A 21,646-nucleotide genomic window follows, 5' to 3' on the forward strand; every position below is an offset into this window, starting at 1 on the left:
GGGGAGGGTTTGGGGGGAGGACAGAGGACCCAACCTGAATCCATTGCTTGGAAGAAGCCTCGGCTACTTGCCCTAAGAATCGCAGCCGTCACTGCCGTGTGCTGCAGGCTGGGCTGTGCGGGTCTGTTCTCGGTTGCCGGTTCACCCCTCAGCCGTGCTGCGGACTGGGCACAATCATCCTTCTTTGACAGATGAAAGTCTGACTCAGAAGCTAAGTGACTCGCCCAAGACCCCACGGCCAGCAAGTGGCTGAGCCCAGCCGGGTGCTCACATGTATCTGCCCCTGGTGCCAGTTTCTTCCTCCCCGCGGTGCCGCCTCCTGTGCATGGGACTCGGGAGGCTCTCGCCTTGCTGGTAAATCACTCCTTTCGGCTTATGAATAACGTGGCAAAACAAATTACTTTGGGGATCTAGAAGGAAGTTGTTGGCCTTGTGTAAACTCAATTGGAATGTCACTGAGCAGACAGCTCTGGAGGCGTCGACAAATATCTTCCAAGGAATATCCCCAAAGTGAAGTCACCAAGAATGCAGAACGGGCTTGGTGCTTTGGTTTGCAAATGAGTTTTGAAAAATGGCCTTGAGATCTTGAGTTGTTGGCATTTTTCCCCTGTACAAATTGTGAAGGACTTTTGAAACGCTGCAGGAAAGGGAGAAGGGCCGGGTTGTTGGTTATTTACAGCTCCGAGCCCCAAGCAGGCATACAGAAAGAAAGGCCTCCCACCACTCCAGTGGCGTTTCATTTTATCCTGAGAATGACTACCTGCCAATAAATGCCTTGTTCACCATCATCTCTGCAAGTACGTCGGAGGTACCATGACTCAAGTTCAGTTAACACCGCTTGACAACTGTAAGCAGATAACAGCCGAGATGCTGGTGATGGAGTCCTTTTTTTTTTAATTTTACATTTTTTTACGCCATGATTTTCTGGCTCTCTTTATCAAGCATGTTGAAATTAATGCATGCATTGATGGGAGCATTTCCTTGTTGAGATGTCAGTGAGGGAAGGGGTTGGCAGCCCTGAGCAACTAAGGGTACCCAAGGAGATGGGGTGGCCCTGGGTTCAGAGCCCATGGGAGTTGGTTAGCGGTGGGTTTGGGTAGAACCTACAGAAGCCTGAGGGTGTGTGTTTGGAAGGGAGAATCGAGGGACAGCTCTGAGGGACTGCCTTGGCAAGTAAAATTATAGTTCTCGTATGAAGGAAGACGCAGGAGCTATAACCCTAGCCCGTTGCCAGGCAGAGTTCCCACAGATTCATGGCAGAGCTGTCTGTGCACGAGAGAGTCCAAGTTTATGTCCAAACAAATACAGCATGCAAAGTGGGCTACTTCCCCCAAGAACAGCAAAGGCAGGTATTCGGGTCAGCTGGAAAAAAGGAAATCAACCCCCGCCTTTTCCTTCTTTAAAATGGGGGGTGGTATTAATACAGTAGCAGATTAGAGCTTTATTTGTTTAGACCTTGCAGACTCTGTAAGCATTCCCAGTCCTTTTGACTCGCTGCGCCTGACTGTAAAAAGAACAGTTGAGTGAGCTCATTGTTTCCTGGTTTTTCACTTTAATGTATTTTACAAACACTCCGGTGACAGGCCTGACGCCCTGATTTCTATGTAGTCGCACTTGAGTTTGGGATCACAGCATTAATAACAGAGTCCCGTGCATCACGCCGGTTTTAAGCATGATCGTTATGATAAAGGGCATATACTTAATTACAGGCCCGCTTAATTACAGCTCTGCTGAAGCTCGTTTGTTTAGGAGAATGCTAATTGCGCGACGGAGCCTGGGGCACATCCTTGCTTTCATCTGCTGTAGGTTTGCTCGCGGATCAGCGTTTTGTTAAAACTGCCACCAAAAATAAAATTAAAAAGGAAAGAAAAGGAAACACTGTCCTGGTACTAACAGGAAACCTGCCTGGCACGTGGCTTTTGGTCAGAGTGAAAACCAGAGTTCTTGCTGAGCGCCCCTCACTGCAGGCCAGGCGCTTGGCCTCTCCTGTCCGATTGCATTTCCTTTCACTTCCAGAGCAGCTTCCTGAGAGAGTGTCGTGTTATCCCATTTTACAGACTGGGTCACTAAGGCTCAGAGAGGTGAGGCGGCCACTCTGCCACACATCTGCCACCTGCAGAGGTGGAGTTGAGGACCAGGAGTGTTCACCCCACGGGCCCACCCTTCCCCGCCACCCTACTGCAATGTCACCACAAGCTGGACTCTGGGCTCGAGTCGTAGCTCCCTCAAGCTACATAACCCCTTTAAGCCTTAGTTTCCCTAAGCATAGCCTGCAGTGATCATTTTGAGGGTTATTTGATGTGTGGTCAGTAAGTGTCAGTTTTCTTTCCTTTTCTCTCTTTTGTAAAACTGGGCTAGGAGAGAAGTTTTGTTACCTCCAAGGTCTGGGGGAGCCTTTGTTATGTCACACTGGGAGTCAAAGGGCCTTAGAGGGGACTGCCCTGTGCTCCAGGAATGCCACCTTTGGCACCAATGAGGAAAGGACAGGCTCTGTCCCTGCCTCTGGGTTGTGACCACAGATTGGTCATGCAGTGTCTGTGTGAGGACCCCCATACAAACCCCAGGCTGACTGGGAGGGCAGGTGGAGGATGAAAATGTACCTCCTGATGGTGGCTCCCTGAAAGCAGGGGCCTGTCACTCGTGGCTCTATTTCCTGCTTCTCCACCATGTGTCACTCTGAGTAGTAGGAACTGGCAATAAACTGAATGCTAGAAGGAGTGTCAGTCTCTCAGCGTTAATAGAGTAGTGAAGACAAAACAAAACACTTGTTTCAGCTAGGGAAAGAAAGGAAGGAAGAAAACGTGCCCCCCCCGACCCCCACGAGAAGCCCGAGTGGAGGTGATTTATGAACACTCTTTTGGAACTCATGAAAAATGTGTGCCATTTATTTTAAGACTTAATGTTTGGCAAACCTCTAGATATCTTAAAATACGGAAAGGCTGCCCAGATAAGGCGAGTACAAGTGGATCTTATGGAATTAGAAGGGGGTTTACCAATTCCACAGAGCAGCTTTCCGCTCAAAACACAGAATCCCTCCCTTGCTCCCCGACAGGCGGCCACCCGGCCAGCTGTGCTCGTCCTCCCTCACGCCTTCCCCGGAGGAGGGCAGGGTCTCCCCTCTGAACCATGCCCCACCCTCTAGCCTTCCTTCCTGTGACAGCTCTGAGATTATGTGCAGACATTTGGTCACAGTCCCTCAGGTTTTCTCTTATTGGACCAGAGCCCCCATCTTGCTACACTTCCCATGTGCTGGGCACAGTGCTGGACTCTGGGGTCCTGAGTGGGGGTGATGACGAACGAAAATGGACAGGCTCCTGCCTTCCTGAGCCTCAGGCCTGATGGCTTTGTCTCCTTTCCTCAGGAGGTCTGGCCTCCTTGGAGGCCCCCTGGGATGGTCCTCTGAGGATGTTCCCAGCGCTGAACTCCACACTCAAGCTCAGAGCAGACTGAGTGTGGCCCTGTGACGTACGATGGCATCCACCCATGTTACCGATGTATTCAACTACAAACAAGTCTTTTTCATATCTTCTGCTGTTATTCCATATCCCTTGCATTCTGTGTGATGCAGATGGGTTTTTTGGGACCTAAAGTACAGGACTTAACATTGACCTTTAGTAAATTCCATCTGTTCAATTTAGCCCACGATCCCAACTTTTTAAGGTCTTTATTGGATTTCTCTGTTACCCAGTTTATCGACTGTCCTCCCTGACTCCTCATAATCCATATACTAGATAAGCAGACTACACACGTCTTCACTGAGGTCACTGATCCTTCATCCTTCTGTTAATCGTCCTTCTGTGATTAGTTGTCCAACATCCTTCTGTTAATCAGCTACTTGGACATCTAGTCCCACGAGTTATGGGTTCTCCTACCCTGAACATTGTCCAGTTGCATTTGCCCATCTTACCCACATGGGTAACAGGAGAAACTGGGTCAAATGCTTTTCTAAAATCCACATTCTTTCAGCCTACCATAATCTTTGATATACTAGATTTTTTTAAATGAATGAAATTTGGCTGGCAGATAATCTGTTCATCAAACTCTCACTGGTCCTGGGGACTCTGGCCTCCTTTAAGGGACTCCACACATGGATGAAAATGTCCTCTTCCTCTTGAGCCGGCTCCCATTCCCGAAGGATCCTATGGACTCGCCTTCTTTTCTTCTGTTTTCTGGAATAATATGAGGAGCATCTGACTGAGCCTGTCTACCATGAACTCTAAGATAAAGTGTAATCTGTCCCAAAGTTCCTATCTCTCTCCCTTCACCAGGCACCTCCTTCTTGAGGTCGGGTTAGGTCCCAGGGGTTCTCCTCACCCCCTCCTCTGCCGTTGAGCCCCTCAGGAAGGCATTGGACATGGGGCCGAGCAAGGCCACCAGGCCTGAAGGCTGCCTCTTAGACAGTCTGGGGGATGCCTCTTCCTTCTCTCCAGACAGGCTGCCTTTGTCACCGTCCTGCAATGATGATGCTTCTTGCCTTCTTTCCTCCGCCTCCTCAAGAAGTGTTTCCGTGAAGCAATTGCCTTTGAGCCTACCTGAGGATCAGGTGTGCCTTAACCAAACACCTTGATCGTTCACTTGGGGGATTAGCCCTCACTCAGCCCCTACCATTCCCCAGGTTCCCCAGGTCTGGGAGCGAGGACTTCATCTCTGGAAGGGCGGGCGGGGGAAGGCCCGCCGTGGTGGGGGTGGCTGTGCACTCTTCTTCCTTTAATCTCTCTTAGAAGCTGAGAGACGGCCTTTTGAAAATGCTCCGGGTGTGTGTTGTGTGTGCATATGTGCATACACGTGTGTAAAGATAGATATGTAATATAAAAATAACTATTACAAAAATACGTAAAATAGACACTTCTATATGATGCAATGTACATTTATTTAATTTATATAAATTTATTTTTATATTGTATATAATATATGTGTACATAAAAAATGCTATTCTTGCTAATATCCAAGTTTTATAAGTTACTTTTTTCTGGGTCTTTTTCTTTTTCTCCTCAATTATATTTAAACCTGGGCAAACCCACTGTTCCCCAGCCCCTGTCATAACCAGTGAGGCAGGAGCACAGCGCTCCCGGAGGCCGGGCCGCCACAGTCCAGAAAGCCAGTCCTGTGTTTCTAGATCTTTCTTTTCAAAGACATGACTGTCAGTTGGAAGGAGAGGTATAAACTCATACTCCTGGGGGGGACCTGTGGAATGGGACTGGGTGTTCCTTGCAGTGAGGGAGATGTTTGGGCCCCCGATGGACGTGGCGGTGGTTCAACACTGTGACAGTACCAGATGCCACTGAACTGTGCATGCTGTACTTCATAGCATGTGACTTGTACCTCGATAAATTGTCAGAATTAAAAACCAAAACACTCCTTCCTGCTGAGATCTTCCCAATTCCTGGAGACGATCCCCAGCCGTCTTCCGGAAACCCATGCCTTTTATCCCCAACAGCCAGAATGGTGGGCGGCAGGCAGCGGCTCACCAAACTTGCAGGGGTAGGCATGTGCCCCAGGCTGGAGCACCCAGTCCCCAGGGAGGCTCTGGTGGGGAGCAGCCACCTCCATGCCCCAGCACAACCACGGAGCCCCTTTGGGCCCTGCCCTGTGACAGGGACACAGGAATGCAGAGGTGACTCACTCCTGGAGTGCCAGGAGGGAAGACATGGCCCTGGGCACACACCCAGGGAGGAGAAAGAGAAGGAGAGGGGCCTCAGGGAGGGCTTCCTGGAGGAGACACACTCAGAGCAGACCCCAGAAGGGTGGCCGGGCTGTAAACATAAAGGGTGAAGGGAAAGGGAATTCTGTGAAGGGACGGTGAGGGGTGCAGGGCCTTGTATGCCAGGGAGGACCCCACCATGGAAACCCTCCTGTTCTCTTCCCTTTGGGGTACAGGTGTGACTGCCAGCCTCAGGCTGGGAGGAGCCACCTCCTTCCCTCTCTCCCACCCCAGTGGCTCCCAGGTTCTCATTTCCTGCAGGTAAATTAGGCCTTTCAGGTCATCTTAAACCTTTTCTTTTTTTTTGTATTGGGGAGTATTGGGGAACAGTATGTTTCTCCAGGGCCCATCAGCTCCAAGTCATTGTCCTTCAATCTAGTTGTGGAGGGCGCAGCCCAGCTCCAAGTCCAGTCGCTGTTTTCAATCTTTAGTTGCAGGGGGCACAGCCCACCATCCCGTGTGGGAATTGAACCAGCAACCCTGTTGTTGAGAGCTCGCGCTCTAACCAACTGAGCCATCCGGCCGCCCCCCTTACCACCTTCTCAAATCACAAGTTCTCTAAACATATGTTGACATTTAGATAGAAATAGCTGTAACCAGGGAGAGGGGAGTTTGTCGCCATATCTTAATGGAGAGCTCCAAACACTAATAAGGTCTTTAAAACACCAAAGGCAGAAAGCCTGGTGAGTGAACAATCAGGGGTTCTCCGCTTGGTGATGTGTGCGCTACCCACCGGGCATTCGGTCAGCATGCTTCCTGAGCCCAGTGCCATGGGGCGTGCGAGGGAGCCCTGCCCTGGACCCTGCCGTGTGTCTAGGAGGCAGAGAGAAGCTGGGAAGGAGGTGCGTGTGTGCAGAGAGCAGAGAGTGACACAGCTATGGCAAGTGACAACAGTTAGTGGGGGAAGGGACAGCTTTGGGAATTTAAAGGAGAGGTAAAGCAGCTGTGGCTTCCAGCGCTCGACTTGGTATGGCGAGGAGGAGGGCCCCAGATTGGCGGTGAGAGGGACGACCGGGGAGAAGGCAGTCGTGGGTCTGCCTTTGGACTGTTCTAGCACACCGAGCACACACGGACTTCTGGGCCCACAGGTCTGATGAGAAGGAGTTTACAGAAGGGCCACCAGGAGACCCAGGGAGGGCGTGATAATGGTCGTCAGAACCTTGAAGGGCCCTGATGTGGAAGGAGCAGCAGATTTGTTCTCAGAAATTCCATTTTTACCTAATGGACTTTGGAGTCACTGCTTGTTATCTGTGTGACCTCAGCAGGCCCCGACCTCTCTGAGCCTCTGGTTCCCGATCTGTGAAATGATCAGAAATGCTGCGAGTGCCACATTCCCGCCTTTGTCTGTGGGGCTGGGAACGGGGTACAAAGTCAGAGTGCCACGGCGGGTAAGCCCGCGTCGGGCAGACAGTGGCAGGAGCTGGGAAGGGAACAGGGCCTCTTCTTGGATCTTGGGTGAGATCTGGTCCTGCTCATGTCTAGACGGCGTGGTGGCCTTTTGAGTATCTTCTGTTCACTGCTTTTGCAGGGGTAAATGGGCATGCATGCATAGAAACTCCGATTTCACTAGTACGCTTGAATGTGTGACATACTGTGTAAGATGATTCTGGGCTTTTTCCCTCCTTTCTTTCTGGGGAAGTGTGACACTGTTCCCAGCCCTTAGCCAGTCTTCTTCCGGGAACTCAGGCAGGTTGCAGGGGCCCCTTGTGACGGGAGACCGCAGGTACGTGTCTGTGTGTCTGGGCTGGTGGCCACGCTTTGGACAGCAGCCTTCTGAAGAAAGGAGGAGGTGTCCACTGCAGCAGCTGGGGCCAGCTGTGCTGTTTCTTTTTCTTCAGACTTACCAGAGAAAGTTTCCCTCTTTTCTTCCCTGAAATAAATTATGAAACATAGTTTAAAAGGAGCCATTTGGCTCATCTTGCTGATCAGAGAGGATTTGTCCCAGATTTCTTTTCTCTTATTTCCTTTTCTGATGCTTTTCTTTTTTCTGCTTCTGTGACTCTTCTTTCTTAGGACTGAGAAAAAAATTATCCACTGCTTGTGTACCAGAGAAACCCCCATTTCAGATATTGGGGGAAGCAAAGAATGTGTATTTCCCAGAGACCTGACCAAGGCTTCTTTTCTGTCACTCCATTTCTTCCTAAAACCACAGTTTATCAGAAGACCCATCTACCCTCAGGGTGAGGCCCCAGCCCAACTGCTGAGTGACAGGTCCCAGCCCAAATGGTTAGGAGCAGCAAGGCCAGGCCTGGCCTCTGCTCGTCCGGACGGCTCCGATGGACCTGACAGAAGCCAGGCCCAAGGCTGCCAGGCCTTCACACAGGGCGTGGCCCACATCACGTTCTGTCGGATGTGACCTGTTCACGGTGCCAAGGTTTCCAGCACCAACATGGTATTAGAATCCTCCTCTGAATTACAGAATTCATAAATCACACTTGTCCTGAGAGAGAACGTGCTAGCAGAGGCAGCACCAGGTCGTGATTTTTGCCATGTTGCCTTTGACGGCGATAACCTGGGGACACAGTGGGTAGAGGGCTATGGAAGGGAACTGCACCACTGACCCCCACCACCCCCATGTTTGCATTTGCTGGGGATCCATTCGCACCCTCCTCTTGTGTCCTGTTAAAACCAAGAAGACTGGTGAGCCTTGAGTCAGCCCCGGAAGCCCGGGACTGGGACGGAGTTCACAGTGGTAGCTGTGCAGCCCCCACAGACCGAGGACCTGCTCTGTGCCGGCCTCTGGGCAGGCACTGCACACACCACCAGCTCACAGGCTCCTCTGTAACACAGGCCATGGCATCCTCTTAAGCGTAACTTAAGCTTGCCCAGATCCAAGGCTGGGATTCAAACCCAGTCCGTCTGACTCCAAAATCACTCTTTCCTCCAAACTGACATTTCCCATGAGCCCCACTGCCTAGGATGTGATATTCTCAGCTGAGAGAATGTCTAACGAGCTTGCTACTGCCCACCTCCGAACGCATCTTTGTCCCCTCTCAGCTCTCGTGCACTTCTGTCCTGCCATCAGCCCCTCGGTGGCTCCTACCACTTACAGGTCAGAGGCCAGGCTCCTAGGGTGGCTCTGGGCCCTTCTCTGCTCCCACAGCTCTTGTCTATACAACTGTCTGCTCTTCCGGGGATGTGCAAAGCATCTGCCTCCCTTAGCAGGTGTGTGTCCCAGGAGCAGGGATGGTACCTGTGCACACACCTCCCAAGGCCCCACTCACCTGTGCGCAGGTCGGCTGTCTCCACCCACCAAACTTGTTTGTACTGTGTGTGTCAACGTCTCAATTACTAAACACCGATGGTGTCTGCAATGCTGCTTTCTCTTTTTCTTCTTTTGCAGCAATGGATGGTGTGCCTTTTATGATTTCAGAGAAGTTTTCCTGTGTTCCAGAAAGTGTAAGTTTTACGCATGACTCCCCTTCCCTTCCATTCCACCCCCCCCAGCCTGAGCTCCCGCTGCCTGGCATGCCGGGCTCTCCCAGGTGGCCTTCCCACCCCTGCCTCCACTGGAATCACTTCTGCCAGCATGTTCTGCCCTGCACAGCTGGTGACAGGGCTGCCTGGGAACTGTGTTCCTCTCTGGGCCCCTCAGCTGGTGCTGCCCATAGGAGGTGCTTGAAAAGGAAAGAAAAAGAACAGGTGAGGAGCAGGGAGGAAGTGAGATAGACTAGAGACCAACTCAGATGCTGCTGAGACGTTTTGTTTCAGATGTGATGGTTCATTGGACTGAACTTCACTGGTTGCAAATGTTCTTGGTTTCCAAGTTCAGCTTAATAATTCTTGTTCCTTTCTATGTAACAATGACAGCGTCCTGCAGAAAGGAGGCTGCCTCATTTTCCCATTTTAATTGCTGCATTCCATGATAACCATGTTCTCTGCTCTACGACCGAGGCCCCCATGTGGCAGGGCTGACCCTGCAAGTGCAGGGTGTGTCACAGAGTGGGGCGCGTCCACTCATGGCAGGCCAGCGTTGACCCCATGATACGTGCGAGCAAACCAAGGCCCAAGCCAGGCCCCCCAGCTTTTTAGTGACGGAGGGACTAAGGAAGCTGGCTGGGCCTGAAGGCCAGAACTCAGACCATGGGAGGCACCACCACAGGGGGTGTGGGGTGGCTGTGGACTGGGGCTGCAGGCCGTGTCTGGCATGCCAGGGCCCCCCCCTTAAATGGTGCCTGCCCCCCAGCATGGCAGTGGCTCTCCCTCAGCTGTGCAGGCCTGGCCCATGCCGGCTCAATAGACTGGTTGCTGGTTTTTTGTTGTTGTTTTTTTTTAAATCCTTTCTGCAGAAGTTTTCTTTGAGTAGCTAATAAACGTGAAGGCCCTGGTTTGGCACCAGCTAAAGAATCCTTCAGTGTTTTTCTTGGATCCAGCTTAAAACCACCCGGCTTGCGATTTGACCTGCTCTGTAGTTTCCATTTTCATGAAATATAATAGGCCTCCTCTGAACCCTTCTGGTAAGCAGCTTAATCTTGAAAAATGCTCCTGACGTGACATGCGGGGCATGAGTAACTTCAGCAGACTCCACTTGGTTGCGTTGCCATGGAGACGCTGGCGCCTCTCCTGCCTGCTCCCTTGGAGAGGCTGTTCTGTCCTGCGCACCAGCTCCAATCGCGAAAGTTTAGTGGGGCAGTTAGAGCCTAATGATACAACAGCTGGACCTCTGCTGGATCCTGGGCAGCGCGGGCAGGCAGCCCCGTTCTCACGCCACTCGGGCTGGCAGCAGGAGCGAGCCAAACTGCTTTGTGGCTACTGGCAGCACAGCCCTGCAAGCCAAGCGCCTAATTTGGTGGCCCTGTCCCAAGATGGCCCTCACTAATGCGCTGCTACCAGGGTGCTGCCGACTCAGCAATGCTCGAGGTGCAGCGCTTCCCTGCGCTTCTCTCTTAATCCTCCCAGCAGCCAGGAGACCCGCCCACACTGCTCTTTAACAGGAGAGGAAGTGATGTGATTTAACCTACGGCTGCATCATGAGGAGGCCGAACCCCGTTTTCAGTCTGGGCCCTTGGACTTCGGAGCCGGCTTCACAGGAAAGCCCTATTGGCCCGCCACTGGGCTGCACCTGAGAACCAGGAAGGCCCTACGGTGTTTTTGTAGGAGACTGTCAGGTTTCACCTGTTCATCCCAGCTGCCAGCCGCTGGCCTGGGCTACAGGAGGCAGGGCCCCTTGTGGGCATGCAGAGCGCCAGTGTCCCACCGGGGACTCAGGCCAGGGGCCTCAGAGACAGGGTTTCCTCTGCCCTCTTGCCATGCATTTCAGCCCAGGCATCTGTAGGCCTCCCGCTGACTCTAGTTGCCATGTGTATTTGATTTTTTATTCTGTCTGTTGAAAAGCTAGCATCTTTAAGAAAAGGTCCCCATCTTCATGAAATTACAGAAACACCCATTAAAACGCAGTGTTATTTTTCACTACTACTGTTTTCTCAGATGATAGTTGATGGGCAGTTATATGTCATCCACCGTGCATTTGCAAAGGCCTGGAATTCCCTCAGCTCCTTCCCTGGATACCTCGGAGTCCCGGACAAGAGATCCGCTCCACCTCCTGGAATTCCTTAGCCGCATTCCACCACACAGAGGCAGCAGTCAGGGTGTCTGTCCTCTGGTGAAGCCTTGGGCTGCTCTGGCCCCACAGCTGCCGGAAGAGAGCAGATGACTCTTCACATGGGCGGGGACTAGAAGTTATTGGTGATAGGCACTGTCTTTCAGGAGGACCGTGACTCTCCTGTGTGCTGTAGACATGACTAATCAGAGGTCTCCACCAGAAGGGACCAGCCCAATTGACAGCCAGGTTTTCTGGAAGTATGTTCCTGGTTACTCGTCCATTTACCCTCACTAATCACTATGGGTCACACTGACGGGTTTCCATGGAAAAGGGGTGGAGAAAACACTAGGTCACATAGGGTGGTGTGAGTTTCACAATTGTTGGGCATAAAAGCCAGTGTGAAGGAGCATTTCCAGCCCTTTAAAAGGATGAGTTGGTCTGTCTTTTCAGATGCAGCCCTTTGATCTCTTGGGAATCACCATCAAATCTCTGGCAGAAATTGAGAAGGAGGTAAGCAAGCCACCCAGAGTGGGAGCAGGGGAGGTCTGGGCCATCGCTTGCTCACCCCAGGTTCTCTCATCCCCATTAGGGATCTGTTCCAGGAACAGGAGGGTCCTAGGTGTGGGGTACCCTTCTGAGAAAAGCACTTTCATTTTACTCGAACTTACTGCTTAGAAAAAGAAACTCACTTTTAATGTGTTTATAACTTCAAGTCATATAAATGCAACCAGCGTCTCCTTATCTTTTCTAAGTCAGAAGGTTTCCAGTGACAGATGGAACAATCGATTCTGCTTTATTTTTTAAAAATGTCTCAGCTTAAAGAAGGGGGGACGCAGGGGGTGGGCACGGAGTGAACTTTTCTGCCTCCTTCTGTTTTATTTGCCACCAGTCGGGGTTTGCGACATGTCTGTGCCTCTTCATGATTTAGAGGAAGGGTCCTACATTCTATTGTGCTTGATAAGCCAGACCCCATTTGGCAGCCTGGTTCGAAATAGTTTGGATGTTTTCGGAATAAAAAGGAAAGCAATCCGAGATTGGAGTACATGTGACAACTCTGAAGAAAGAGAGTTGAGATAATGGAATGAAACTGGAGGTCAGATGTGCCGGTGTTTTCCCTGTTTTCATAAGACAGCATTCCAGTGTGCGTGTCGTCTTTTATGTATAGAAGGTTGTTAAACAGTCACATGCTTGCAGCCAGCTCTCCTCTGAGAGGAGCATTTGTCTCAAAGATGGAAATGGTAGAACCATTTCAATATTCTCAGTTCCTTTGGGTTTTCTCTTGTATATCCAGCCAGCAGAAGCAGGTTGCATTATTGAAAGATGGCTGAAATCAAGGAAAATTGAATCAATGTAGCACAACAAATTTCTAAACCTGTCACAGCAAAAATAAGACAAAAAAGTCCCCCTTTGTCTTTGATTTTCAGTAAATCATAAAAACCAACCTGATTGTCATCTATAGATTGGGGGGGTTGCAAACTCAGGAAAAAGAATGGCTGGCTACCACATGAGGAAGACTGAGACGTGCGCATAGTATTGCTCGTCAGCCCTTCCCAAAAGCAAGTCAGTCGGGCATGGTCCCCCGGCCACTTGCTCATGACCCGCCTTGGTGCATAGGGTGGCACTCGGTGCGTGTGTGGGAAGGCCTCTGAAGGTGGCCTGCTCTGGTTGCAGGTGGTAAGGCAGGGGCATGGCCTGTGACCCATTTAGGATGGACAAGGTCATACAGACAGATGTCTAACCCAGCCCCACACTGCCGGGGGTGCAGGGGGCAAGTCACACCCCCTGTCTGTTTAAAGCGGGGATCACAGGAGAACGTATCTCGTAGGGTTTTTCATGACTACTAAATGAATATATGAAAAAGCGCTGGCAGACAAGTGTCCGTTGCTGTGGGCGGGGTGTGGCGTGGTGGCATATGCTGGAGACCGGAAGGCTGTCTGAGCGTTGTGCCTTCTCTCCCGTCACTCCTGCACATGGCTCACTGGGCCACAGCAGTAGCCCCTTTTGTGTAAGTGCTTGCTGTGTGCTCAGCTCTGGGCTCCCGGCTTTACCTGCAGCATCGCTGGTGCTCACCCCAAGCAGAACAAGTGGGCGTCATTCCTCCCCATTTCGTGGAACAGAAATGGAGACTCTGAGCGGTAAAGTGACTTGCCCAACATAAGACTGAGACCTAGCACGTCACACTCCAAATCCTCTCCATTGTGACTTACAGTCTGTGGCTCCGTGTCCCTCTAAGGGGCTGGTGGGGACAACTGGGCACGGGAGGTCAGTGGACCTGGGTTCTGACCCTGGTCGGGCCTTCAAGTTCCAGGATGGGGTAAAGTGGGAGAGGGCCCCAGTGCAGAGCCCAGTGCCTGTGGTAGAAATCACCAGAAACCTTCATTCTGTTCCCCACTCTGAGGACGAAAATCTGATCCAAAAATGTGTTTCGTGAGACCGTATTGTCTTGAGGTCAGATGCTCTGAGCAGAGCCTGGCAGGGCAGACAGGCTCGGCAGTCAGGCACCCTGGGCGTGAATCTAAGCTCTTCTGCTTAACCTTTCTGAGGCTCAGTTTCCTCTTCTGTAAAATCGGGATCGTAATACAAATGCTTACCCTGTAGCATTTATGGGGTTTGACCGAAACAGTCATGTAAGTGGTTCAGAGCAGTGTCTGCCCTGGTTGCCGCTCAGCCAGTTAGCTGCTGCTGTCATGGGCTTTGTCATGCGTGTTCTCCTTGTCCACAGGAAGGGGTGTGAACCAGTGTAAAGCCAGCCCCTTTTCAGTGTGGCCTGCTGCTCTGTGTGGTGGCTAAGCAGAGACATCCTGGTTGACCAAGCCTAGCTTTATTTCTTGTTGTTAGTGATGGGTTATAACCACACATCTGTATTCTCTGGTGAAGGAAATAGACGTGGTATTAAAATGCGGGGAAATGGGGAGAGCTTGGAAACATTAAGTAGGGTGTATTGTAAACCATCCCCAATACCACAGCAGTCGAGAGTGCTGTGGAGTTGCGCATTTAATCTGAGGATTTACATGTTACTTACACCAGCCATCCGCGTGCATTTAATGGTGATTAGTATGTTGATATCCATACAGTTTGGTGAACCGGTTCCCTCTTCTGCAATGACGTCAGAGAATTTTCTCCATAAATAAACCAGAACTTGGTCCTTTTTGCCTCTAAACCCAGCCTTGCTGAAGAAGCTGGAGACCAAAGAGAAACTGTGCCCATGGCCCCGTGGCCGGGCCCTCAGGCCTGTGGGTTGGCCCGGAGCAGCCATCCATGGTCAGGATGATTTTCCTTTTTATTCCCAACAGGTCTGCTGCCCTTGGTGGAGGCAGGGATGGGCCATGGGCTTGGAGAGAGGCCTGGGGCAGGGAGAGCTCTGCTGGACCGTTTTCTTTGCTCACTGTACCCTATTACTTCATTGTATTTTACACTATTAACCAAAGCCTCCTCCCCCCTGAGCCGTGCCTTTGGGTTCAGGGGACAGACGCGTGACCCGCACGATGTCTCCTTGCCCATCCGGAACTCCTCCCTGGGCCTCCCTAAGCAGTGGGAGAGCCCAGCAGCGTCTGCAGAGGCTGCTTTGTGCTGGTCCAGTGTTTCCCCTCCTTGATCCCTCCGCACTGTTTACAGCAGGGGGTGGGGGGGTGGTCCCAGCCGTCAAGGAAGCGTGCTGCTAAGGGGCAGCATGCTGTGGTCTGTCCAGACCTGGGGGAGGTTTGCTTTCCTGCCCGCTTTCACTTGCCTGTACTGCCTGAGGAGGCTTCTGAGTTAAGCCGGCACGTGTCACCACCATTTGGCCTCCGGGACAGGTCACTCCATGAACGAAGCCTATCACCCTGTCAGCCTTGAGCTTGGTAGTTTGAGACCAGTGGCAACTCCAGCAGCCAGCCCAGGAGAGCTGTCCCAGGTGCCCCCACCACAGCAGGGACCCACAGCTTGCCATGCCCAGAATTTCCTGCTGCTGAGTAACAGAGAGAGAGGAGGTCTCACCCCAGTTGTGGGTGGGCAGTGCCCCTCCAGCCCCACAGAATCCTGACGAGCTCCAGGGAGCGTGTGAGGCTAAGCCCTGCAGCAGGAAGAGAGGCCAAGGCTCCCTGGCAGTGGGGCTGGCACGTGGCCCAGAGCCACCTGCCACGTGGGCACTTAGACACCAGGTGTTTGCAGGGACAGTGTGGGCTGTAGACAGTGGAGGCACCGTGGTGCTGTGGAGAGGGCAGTTTTCCAGTCGGGAGGCTGGGGTGGCATGCCACGTCTGCCGCCAGAGTTGGACGCTGGCCAGGTGCCCTGGCTTCCACCTCCTCAAGCAGGCCTAATGACCCCACCCCCGGGTCCGAGCGCTGCTCAACCGGTCGTCGGATTTCCCCAGTAGATGCGGCCTAGGCAGCTCTCGGTTAAGTTTCATGAAGTAGCCAAGTAAGGTCATGTTTTAAGGTCATGATTAAAATCAGTGTACGTGCTATCAAGCCGATTTTGAAGGGAAAAAAAAAAATCACTGGAAAGCCGAAACCTCTCACTACTCAGAAATAATCTCAGGGGGTGTGGGTTGTTGAAAATGAGGGAAGCCATGGTTAGTAAGTTCAAATTTGACCGCGCCTGGCTCTCGACAGTGGTAGCGGCCCCCGTCCACCTGGCTCCGTCTTCTTGCAGCCATGACCCCTGCCTCCCATGTCCATCCGCGGCTCAGAGCAGGGGCTTTACTGAGAAAAATTAGTCCCAGGCTTGAGAAAGTGAGATTTTGCCCTTCTCCCCATAGGGAGGCGACCAGGGGGGACTAGGCAGTGTCAGCTGGGGCAGCTCTGGGGAGGTTTTGGCCCCGCCCCCTTTTGGGGCGGGGCAGCAGCCGGTTTGGCTCTGCGGGTGGTGGTGGTGACCCGGGGGCTGTGTCCCAGTGAAGGCCATATTTTCCTCCCCGCTGCCCAAACAAAAGGCTCTCTCTGCTCAGGAGTCGGGAAAAGTGTAATTTTGCAGCCGACCCCTGTGATGAAGCATCTTCTCTCCGAGTAAGGAGATGGTCATATAAATATTCTCCGTCTCTGCCGCTCTTTATTTCCCTTGTAAGCAGTCGCCGCATTTCTCCGCGTGATGGATTCCCCCTCGCAGCAGGACGGGAGCTCGCCATCCCCACAGTCCAGGCCGCAGCTTCTGCAAGAATCCCCGCGTCTCCTCACCTTTACAGGGGCCTGTTTACCCTCCTTCCTGCCCACCGCCCCACCCCGCCTCCCTTACAGACCGCGCTGTCCCTTGTCTCAAAGAATGACGGCCAGGAGACAGTGGCCTTGCTGGTAGTAGATCTCATGCTGCGTGCATAACAACCTGCAAGCCTTTTAAAAACAGGAGCCAACAACTCCTGTGATGAAACGGCACCCAGAGTGCCTTCCAGGTCCTGCACAGCCATTTCCGCACCGGCTGCCCACCCCCCGCGGAAAACCACCATGCTCACCTCCCTTCAGTGGGTGCCACGCTCAGACCTAGCAAGGGAAGTGTCATTAGCCAGCCCCGCTTGCTGGTGGAACAGACAGCCTCCATTTTCACTCGACTTTAAAGCTGAAAGACAAGGGAGAGTCTAATTAGTAAACGGACGATCTAATATTAATCACTCCCTTAAAACTGACAAGGGAGGCAGTTCATTTAACCACTTAATTGCTACAGGTTTTTATGGGCTGCTGTTTGCAGACGTATTTAATGAAGAAGTTATAAATCTAAGGAAGCTTAAAATTTTAATTTTATACCTAAATATTTTCCTTGTTCTCATGTTTGTAGTCAATCCTCAAGAGTGTAGTCACGTGGAATGTTCTTTAAATGAACATATTTGCTAACTGGCGTGATTTCAGTTTTTAAAACATTGGTTCCAGCAATTAGGCATTTTTTTCAGTTCCCAAATGACTAGAGAAATTCGTCTTGATTATAATTGCTCTTAGCCACGCATATCTAATTTGTGTCTTTTTAAGTGTTAATTAGTAAACAGTTTGAGCTGACATCTTTATGTGTTTGTGTGTTGAAAAATGGGGCTTATTGCTTATTTAGCTTGGGGCCGATTCCACTAGCATTTACGTCACGGCATTGAGGTGAAATAAATGGAAACACATTTGGCAGCTCGAGGTAAAAAGAATTTTTGAATTCAACTTTTGGACATCCGCTTTTCATGGGCTTTCTTCAGGCCCCTTCAAATATATAAGATTAGAGTGGATTTGGGACCTGCATATGTGGGAAGAAAGTAAGGCAGAAGATTTTTGTATCAGTAATGAAATGGCAGAGTCCCAATTTTATAAAAGCAAAATGTTCATATCCCAGCACAATTGTTCATTCTCTCGACTTTTGGAAAGCTTTCATTGTGCTTATTACCGTTAAAGAATTGTATAGAGGGAGTTGTCACCAAAAGTGCGGTCCCTTTGCACCATCTAGTGGTCAGATCGTAAACTGCAACAGGAAATAAGCTGCCTTCTCCTGTGAGCTGCCTAAAACCTGTGAGATGTATTTTCACCACCCTGACCCCTTTATCTTTATTTATTTTTCAGTAAGGAAGCTGAAATGTTTTAGGAAAGAAATCTGCGTGCTTAGTTTATTAAGTGAAAGTTAGTTAAATAAATAGAAGTTAACCCGTTCTGCTTCCGTTTTTTATATTGCTGAAAGACACAAAGCTGCCATCCAGATTCTTACAGAGCTAACACAAAGTTGAGATAATTTCAGTCAAAAACAGAGAAACCTAGTGAATTACTTTAATGGATGGCCTTTCTAAAGGAACAAAAGAAGTGTTAACCTGATTTTTAAATATGGGAAGTAGCTTTGGGGCCCCCATTTCATCCAGACGCTCTTCAGGAGTCTGACCACAGCTTAGGGGCCACAGCTTAGGGCCACCATTTATGCTACCGACAAGATTAGTCCTCTCCCTGTAAGTTGTGGCAGATCTCTTGGGCAGTTCGTCATCTTAAGCAGCTACCCTGCCAATCAGAATCAGTGTTTTTTTTTAATATTTAGTGTTTCCCCCCCTGAGTTCAAAGGTTGTACATGTTTATAAAAATGCAGACATTTCAGACATGTGCCAGCTCCCCACAGTCCGCTCCTGGGACACACAGACACACACACACGTCCAAACAAACGTTACGTGGCTCACACTATACATAATCTGTACCTTGCTTCCGCACTTACCAGTATGTCTTGCATATCCTTCCATGTCAGTTCGCACTGATCTATTCCTTTTGATGACTAGACGCTGTTCCCTTCTATGATTAGGCCATAATTTACTAAGCAATCCACTATTGATTGACTTTTGAGTTGTTTCCAGTTATTCCTTATTACACTGCTGCAGTATATTTCCTTGTACATGTGTCTTTGCTCCCCTGGGTCTTTCTTTAAAAAAATATTATTATACCATTTTGCCTTCGAACAAAAGGTGGGCCTACATAACATTCCCCACCTTCCGCATATGAGGACACCTATTTCTTTCCCACCTCCTCGCTCTGGCTAAGCTTCCCTGGTATTTACAGGTAACATCTTTTCATATGTTTGGGCCATTTGTATCTCTTTTGTGAATCTCTTCTGTTTGTGCCCTTTGCCCAATTTCTTCTATTGGCTTCTTTAGCTTTTTTCATTCATTTTTAATTGTTCTTTATGCTCTTTATAACAGTCTTCTCTGTGTCCTATATTCAAATGCACACACGCATACACACACTAACCAATGGCTTTTCACCTTGTTAATGATGTGTTCCAGTTTATAACAGCTTAAAAATTTTCATGGGCAGTTTTGTTCATTTTGGGCTTCGTATCATACTTAAAAGACGAAAGAAAATATTCACTCCTATTTTCTCCTACCTTTCTGTATTTTAATATGTTAAAATATTAAATTCGTTTTAATTACTTAATCCATCTCAAATTTATTAGAAGGTAGGAACTAGAACTATATTTATTTTATCCTAAAGTATCAGCCAGTCTTCTTAACACTGATACTTTCTTCAGTGAATTTTAAATGCTACCTTTCTCATATACAGCCACGCACCACGTAATGACTTCCTGGTCAATGGCAGGCCACGTATACAACGGTGGTCCCATAGGTTGTAAGAGAGGTTGTACATGTTTATAAATTCCTATCGGCGCAGTGACGTCATAGCTGTCCTAACGTCACAGCACAGGCATCACTCACGTGTCTGTGGTGATGCTGTGTAAGCTCACCTCCCGCCCTGACGGTCGGTCCTGTGAACGTCCAGCACATACAGTTATGTGCAGTGGTGATGCTGTGTAAGCTCACCTCCCGCCCTGACGGTCGGTCCTGTGAACGTCCAGCACATACAGTTATGTGCAGTGCGTCGTCCTTGATAATGATGATAAGTGATCGTGTTACTGCTTTACGTATTGACTATGCTTCTCATCGTTAGTTTAGCCTGTGCTCTTTCTACTTACCAAGTTTGCTGTAAAACAGTGTGCCGTATCACGCCAGCAGCAGCCTCCTACATCCGTGTTTGCCTTGTCTGCTGATTGCATCATTTTCTCTTGTGCTTAATTTAATCTCGTGCTGTTTTGTACAGTAACGTGCTGTATAGACTTGTAGCCGAGGAGCAATCGGCTGTACCATGCAGCCTAGGGGTGTAGCAGCCTGTCCCATCTAGGTTTGTGTAAGTTGCACTCCGTGATGTTCGCACAATGCAATCGCCCAGTGACTCGTTTCTCAGAATGTCTTCCGATTGTTAAGTGGTGCAGGATGGTGTATTTCCATATGCAAGTAGATCAATGGACATTTTTCTTGACTCTGTTCTTTTTATGTTGTTTCCACACTGTTCTGACTCACAGGTTTATAATAAGCTTTAATATATGATAGAGTTCTTTGCAGCAAAAGGGTTCTTCCTTTTCCCCCCAAATTTTCCTAATCATAGTCACATGATTATTCTTCCAGCGGAACGTTAGAATCTTTTTTGGGGGAAGAGGGTTCCAAAAATTCCATTTGAGATGTTTATTGTAACTGTGTTGAGCATATAGGTTAATAGGGATCTGATTGGCATTTTAGATGAAGGGTCTTTGTTTATGTCACTCAGCAGAGTGGGTTGGTGTTTTTGTAGAGATCCTGCACTTTTTTTTTTAGGTTATTCCTAGGTGTTTTATGTTTTTGTGGCTCTTGTAAATGGAATCTTTTCTTCCATTATATTTTCTGTCATTTATATATCAAGAATCTGTTGACTTTTGCATTTTATTTTTGGAGTTGGCTCTCTCACTGATTTATTGTTTCTGACAGATTTTTCAGTTGCTTTTCTTCTATTTCCCAGGCAGGCAGTTATGCCATCTGCAGACACCGATGCCAGCCTCCTTTTTTCCAGTGTTTGTCCCTCTTACTGGTGCCTGCGCCTGGCCAGCACTTTCAGGTCACTGGGCCTCCTTATCTTATCCATGTTTTCAATGGAAGTTTCTAATTTTGCTATTAACCTATAATGTTACATTTTGGCTTGCTATATAAAGACGTGCCTCTTTTTTTTATCATGTTAAAGAATTAGCCATCGATTTTTCTTTTCCTAAATGTTTTTATCAGGAGTGGATGGTGGCTTTTGATAAATGTCTTTTAATCATCTATTGAGATGATCGTATTTTTCCTCCACAGGCGTATTACTAGGGTAGATTATATTAATAGAGTTCCTAATTCTGAGAGTCTCAGAGGCCCCGCTCCCATCCACGCTTTTTGGTTCTGTCAGCAGCGACGTCGGCCAAGCGGCAGCCACCACACAGGTTGCTCGCACAGTGGCCTAGGGCATTCATCAGACAAATGAGAGAACCAGGCTGAGCCCATGGAAATGAAGCTGAGGCAAAGATGACGTTTGGCAGATAGAATTACCTGGCCTGGACCTGCTCATGCAAAACTGAAGTTGAGATAAATACTCGGTCTTATGCAAGTCCTTCATAAAAGGGTTTTTCTATTCTGATAGTTTTCGGAACATTCATCCCCCAGTTTTTAAAGCAATATCCCCCAAAACTGAACTCTTAGAAGGTTACCTGGTATATAGGTAAAAACTAAGCATCAAGGGGAGAGGAAGAATGGGGGGGGCACCTTCCCAGAGTGACCCTGCAGCTTCTGATTTTCCACCGAGAAATCAGTGCCAGGAAGTGGTGTTGTTTTAAGTATTTTCTGCAACTAAGCTGGGAGAGGGAAAATGCAAATATCCATTCTTTAAGGTGATATTCAGGGAAGTTCTGAAATGCTGACTCAGGGAGGGGTGAGCCCCACGCTGTTTTGCGGACAAAGAAATGTTTTTAGCAGCAAAGGCATCATCCATCAGTCCCCAGCCCTGCCCAGAGCCCCCACACAGAGCAGGCAGGCTGGACACGCAGGTGCCCACAGGACCGGCCACCCTGCAATAGGGAGGGGCCGGGGATAGCAAGGCACCTTCTGGGTCCTTTAATCACGCAGCAATCTTCAGTCCTGGACACCATCATGAGGTGTA

The 21,646-nt window shown here is 49.6% G+C and overlaps 1 protein-coding gene across 8 annotated transcripts in view; it reads left to right on the plus strand.

Annotated features, from left to right (window-relative positions):
- The window catches only part of MVB12B (multivesicular body subunit 12B), a 170,825-nt gene that overhangs the window by 138,592 nt on the left and 10,587 nt on the right, over nt 1–21,646 (plus strand). For all 8 annotated transcript variants that reach the window (XM_033122698.1, XM_033122693.1, XM_033122700.1 and 5 more), the window contains 2 exons: nt 9,045–9,100; nt 11,694–11,753. In XM_033122698.1, coding sequence (XP_032978589.1) covers nt 9,045–9,100; nt 11,694–11,753 — 116 coding nt within the window. The remainder of the gene's footprint in view (nt 1–9,044; nt 9,101–11,693; nt 11,754–21,646) is intronic.

This window comes from Rhinolophus ferrumequinum, chromosome 12 (assembly GCF_004115265.2).
Source record: "Rhinolophus ferrumequinum isolate MPI-CBG mRhiFer1 chromosome 12, mRhiFer1_v1.p, whole genome shotgun sequence".
In the NCBI taxonomy this organism is placed as follows: Eukaryota; Metazoa; Chordata; class Mammalia; order Chiroptera; family Rhinolophidae; genus Rhinolophus; species Rhinolophus ferrumequinum.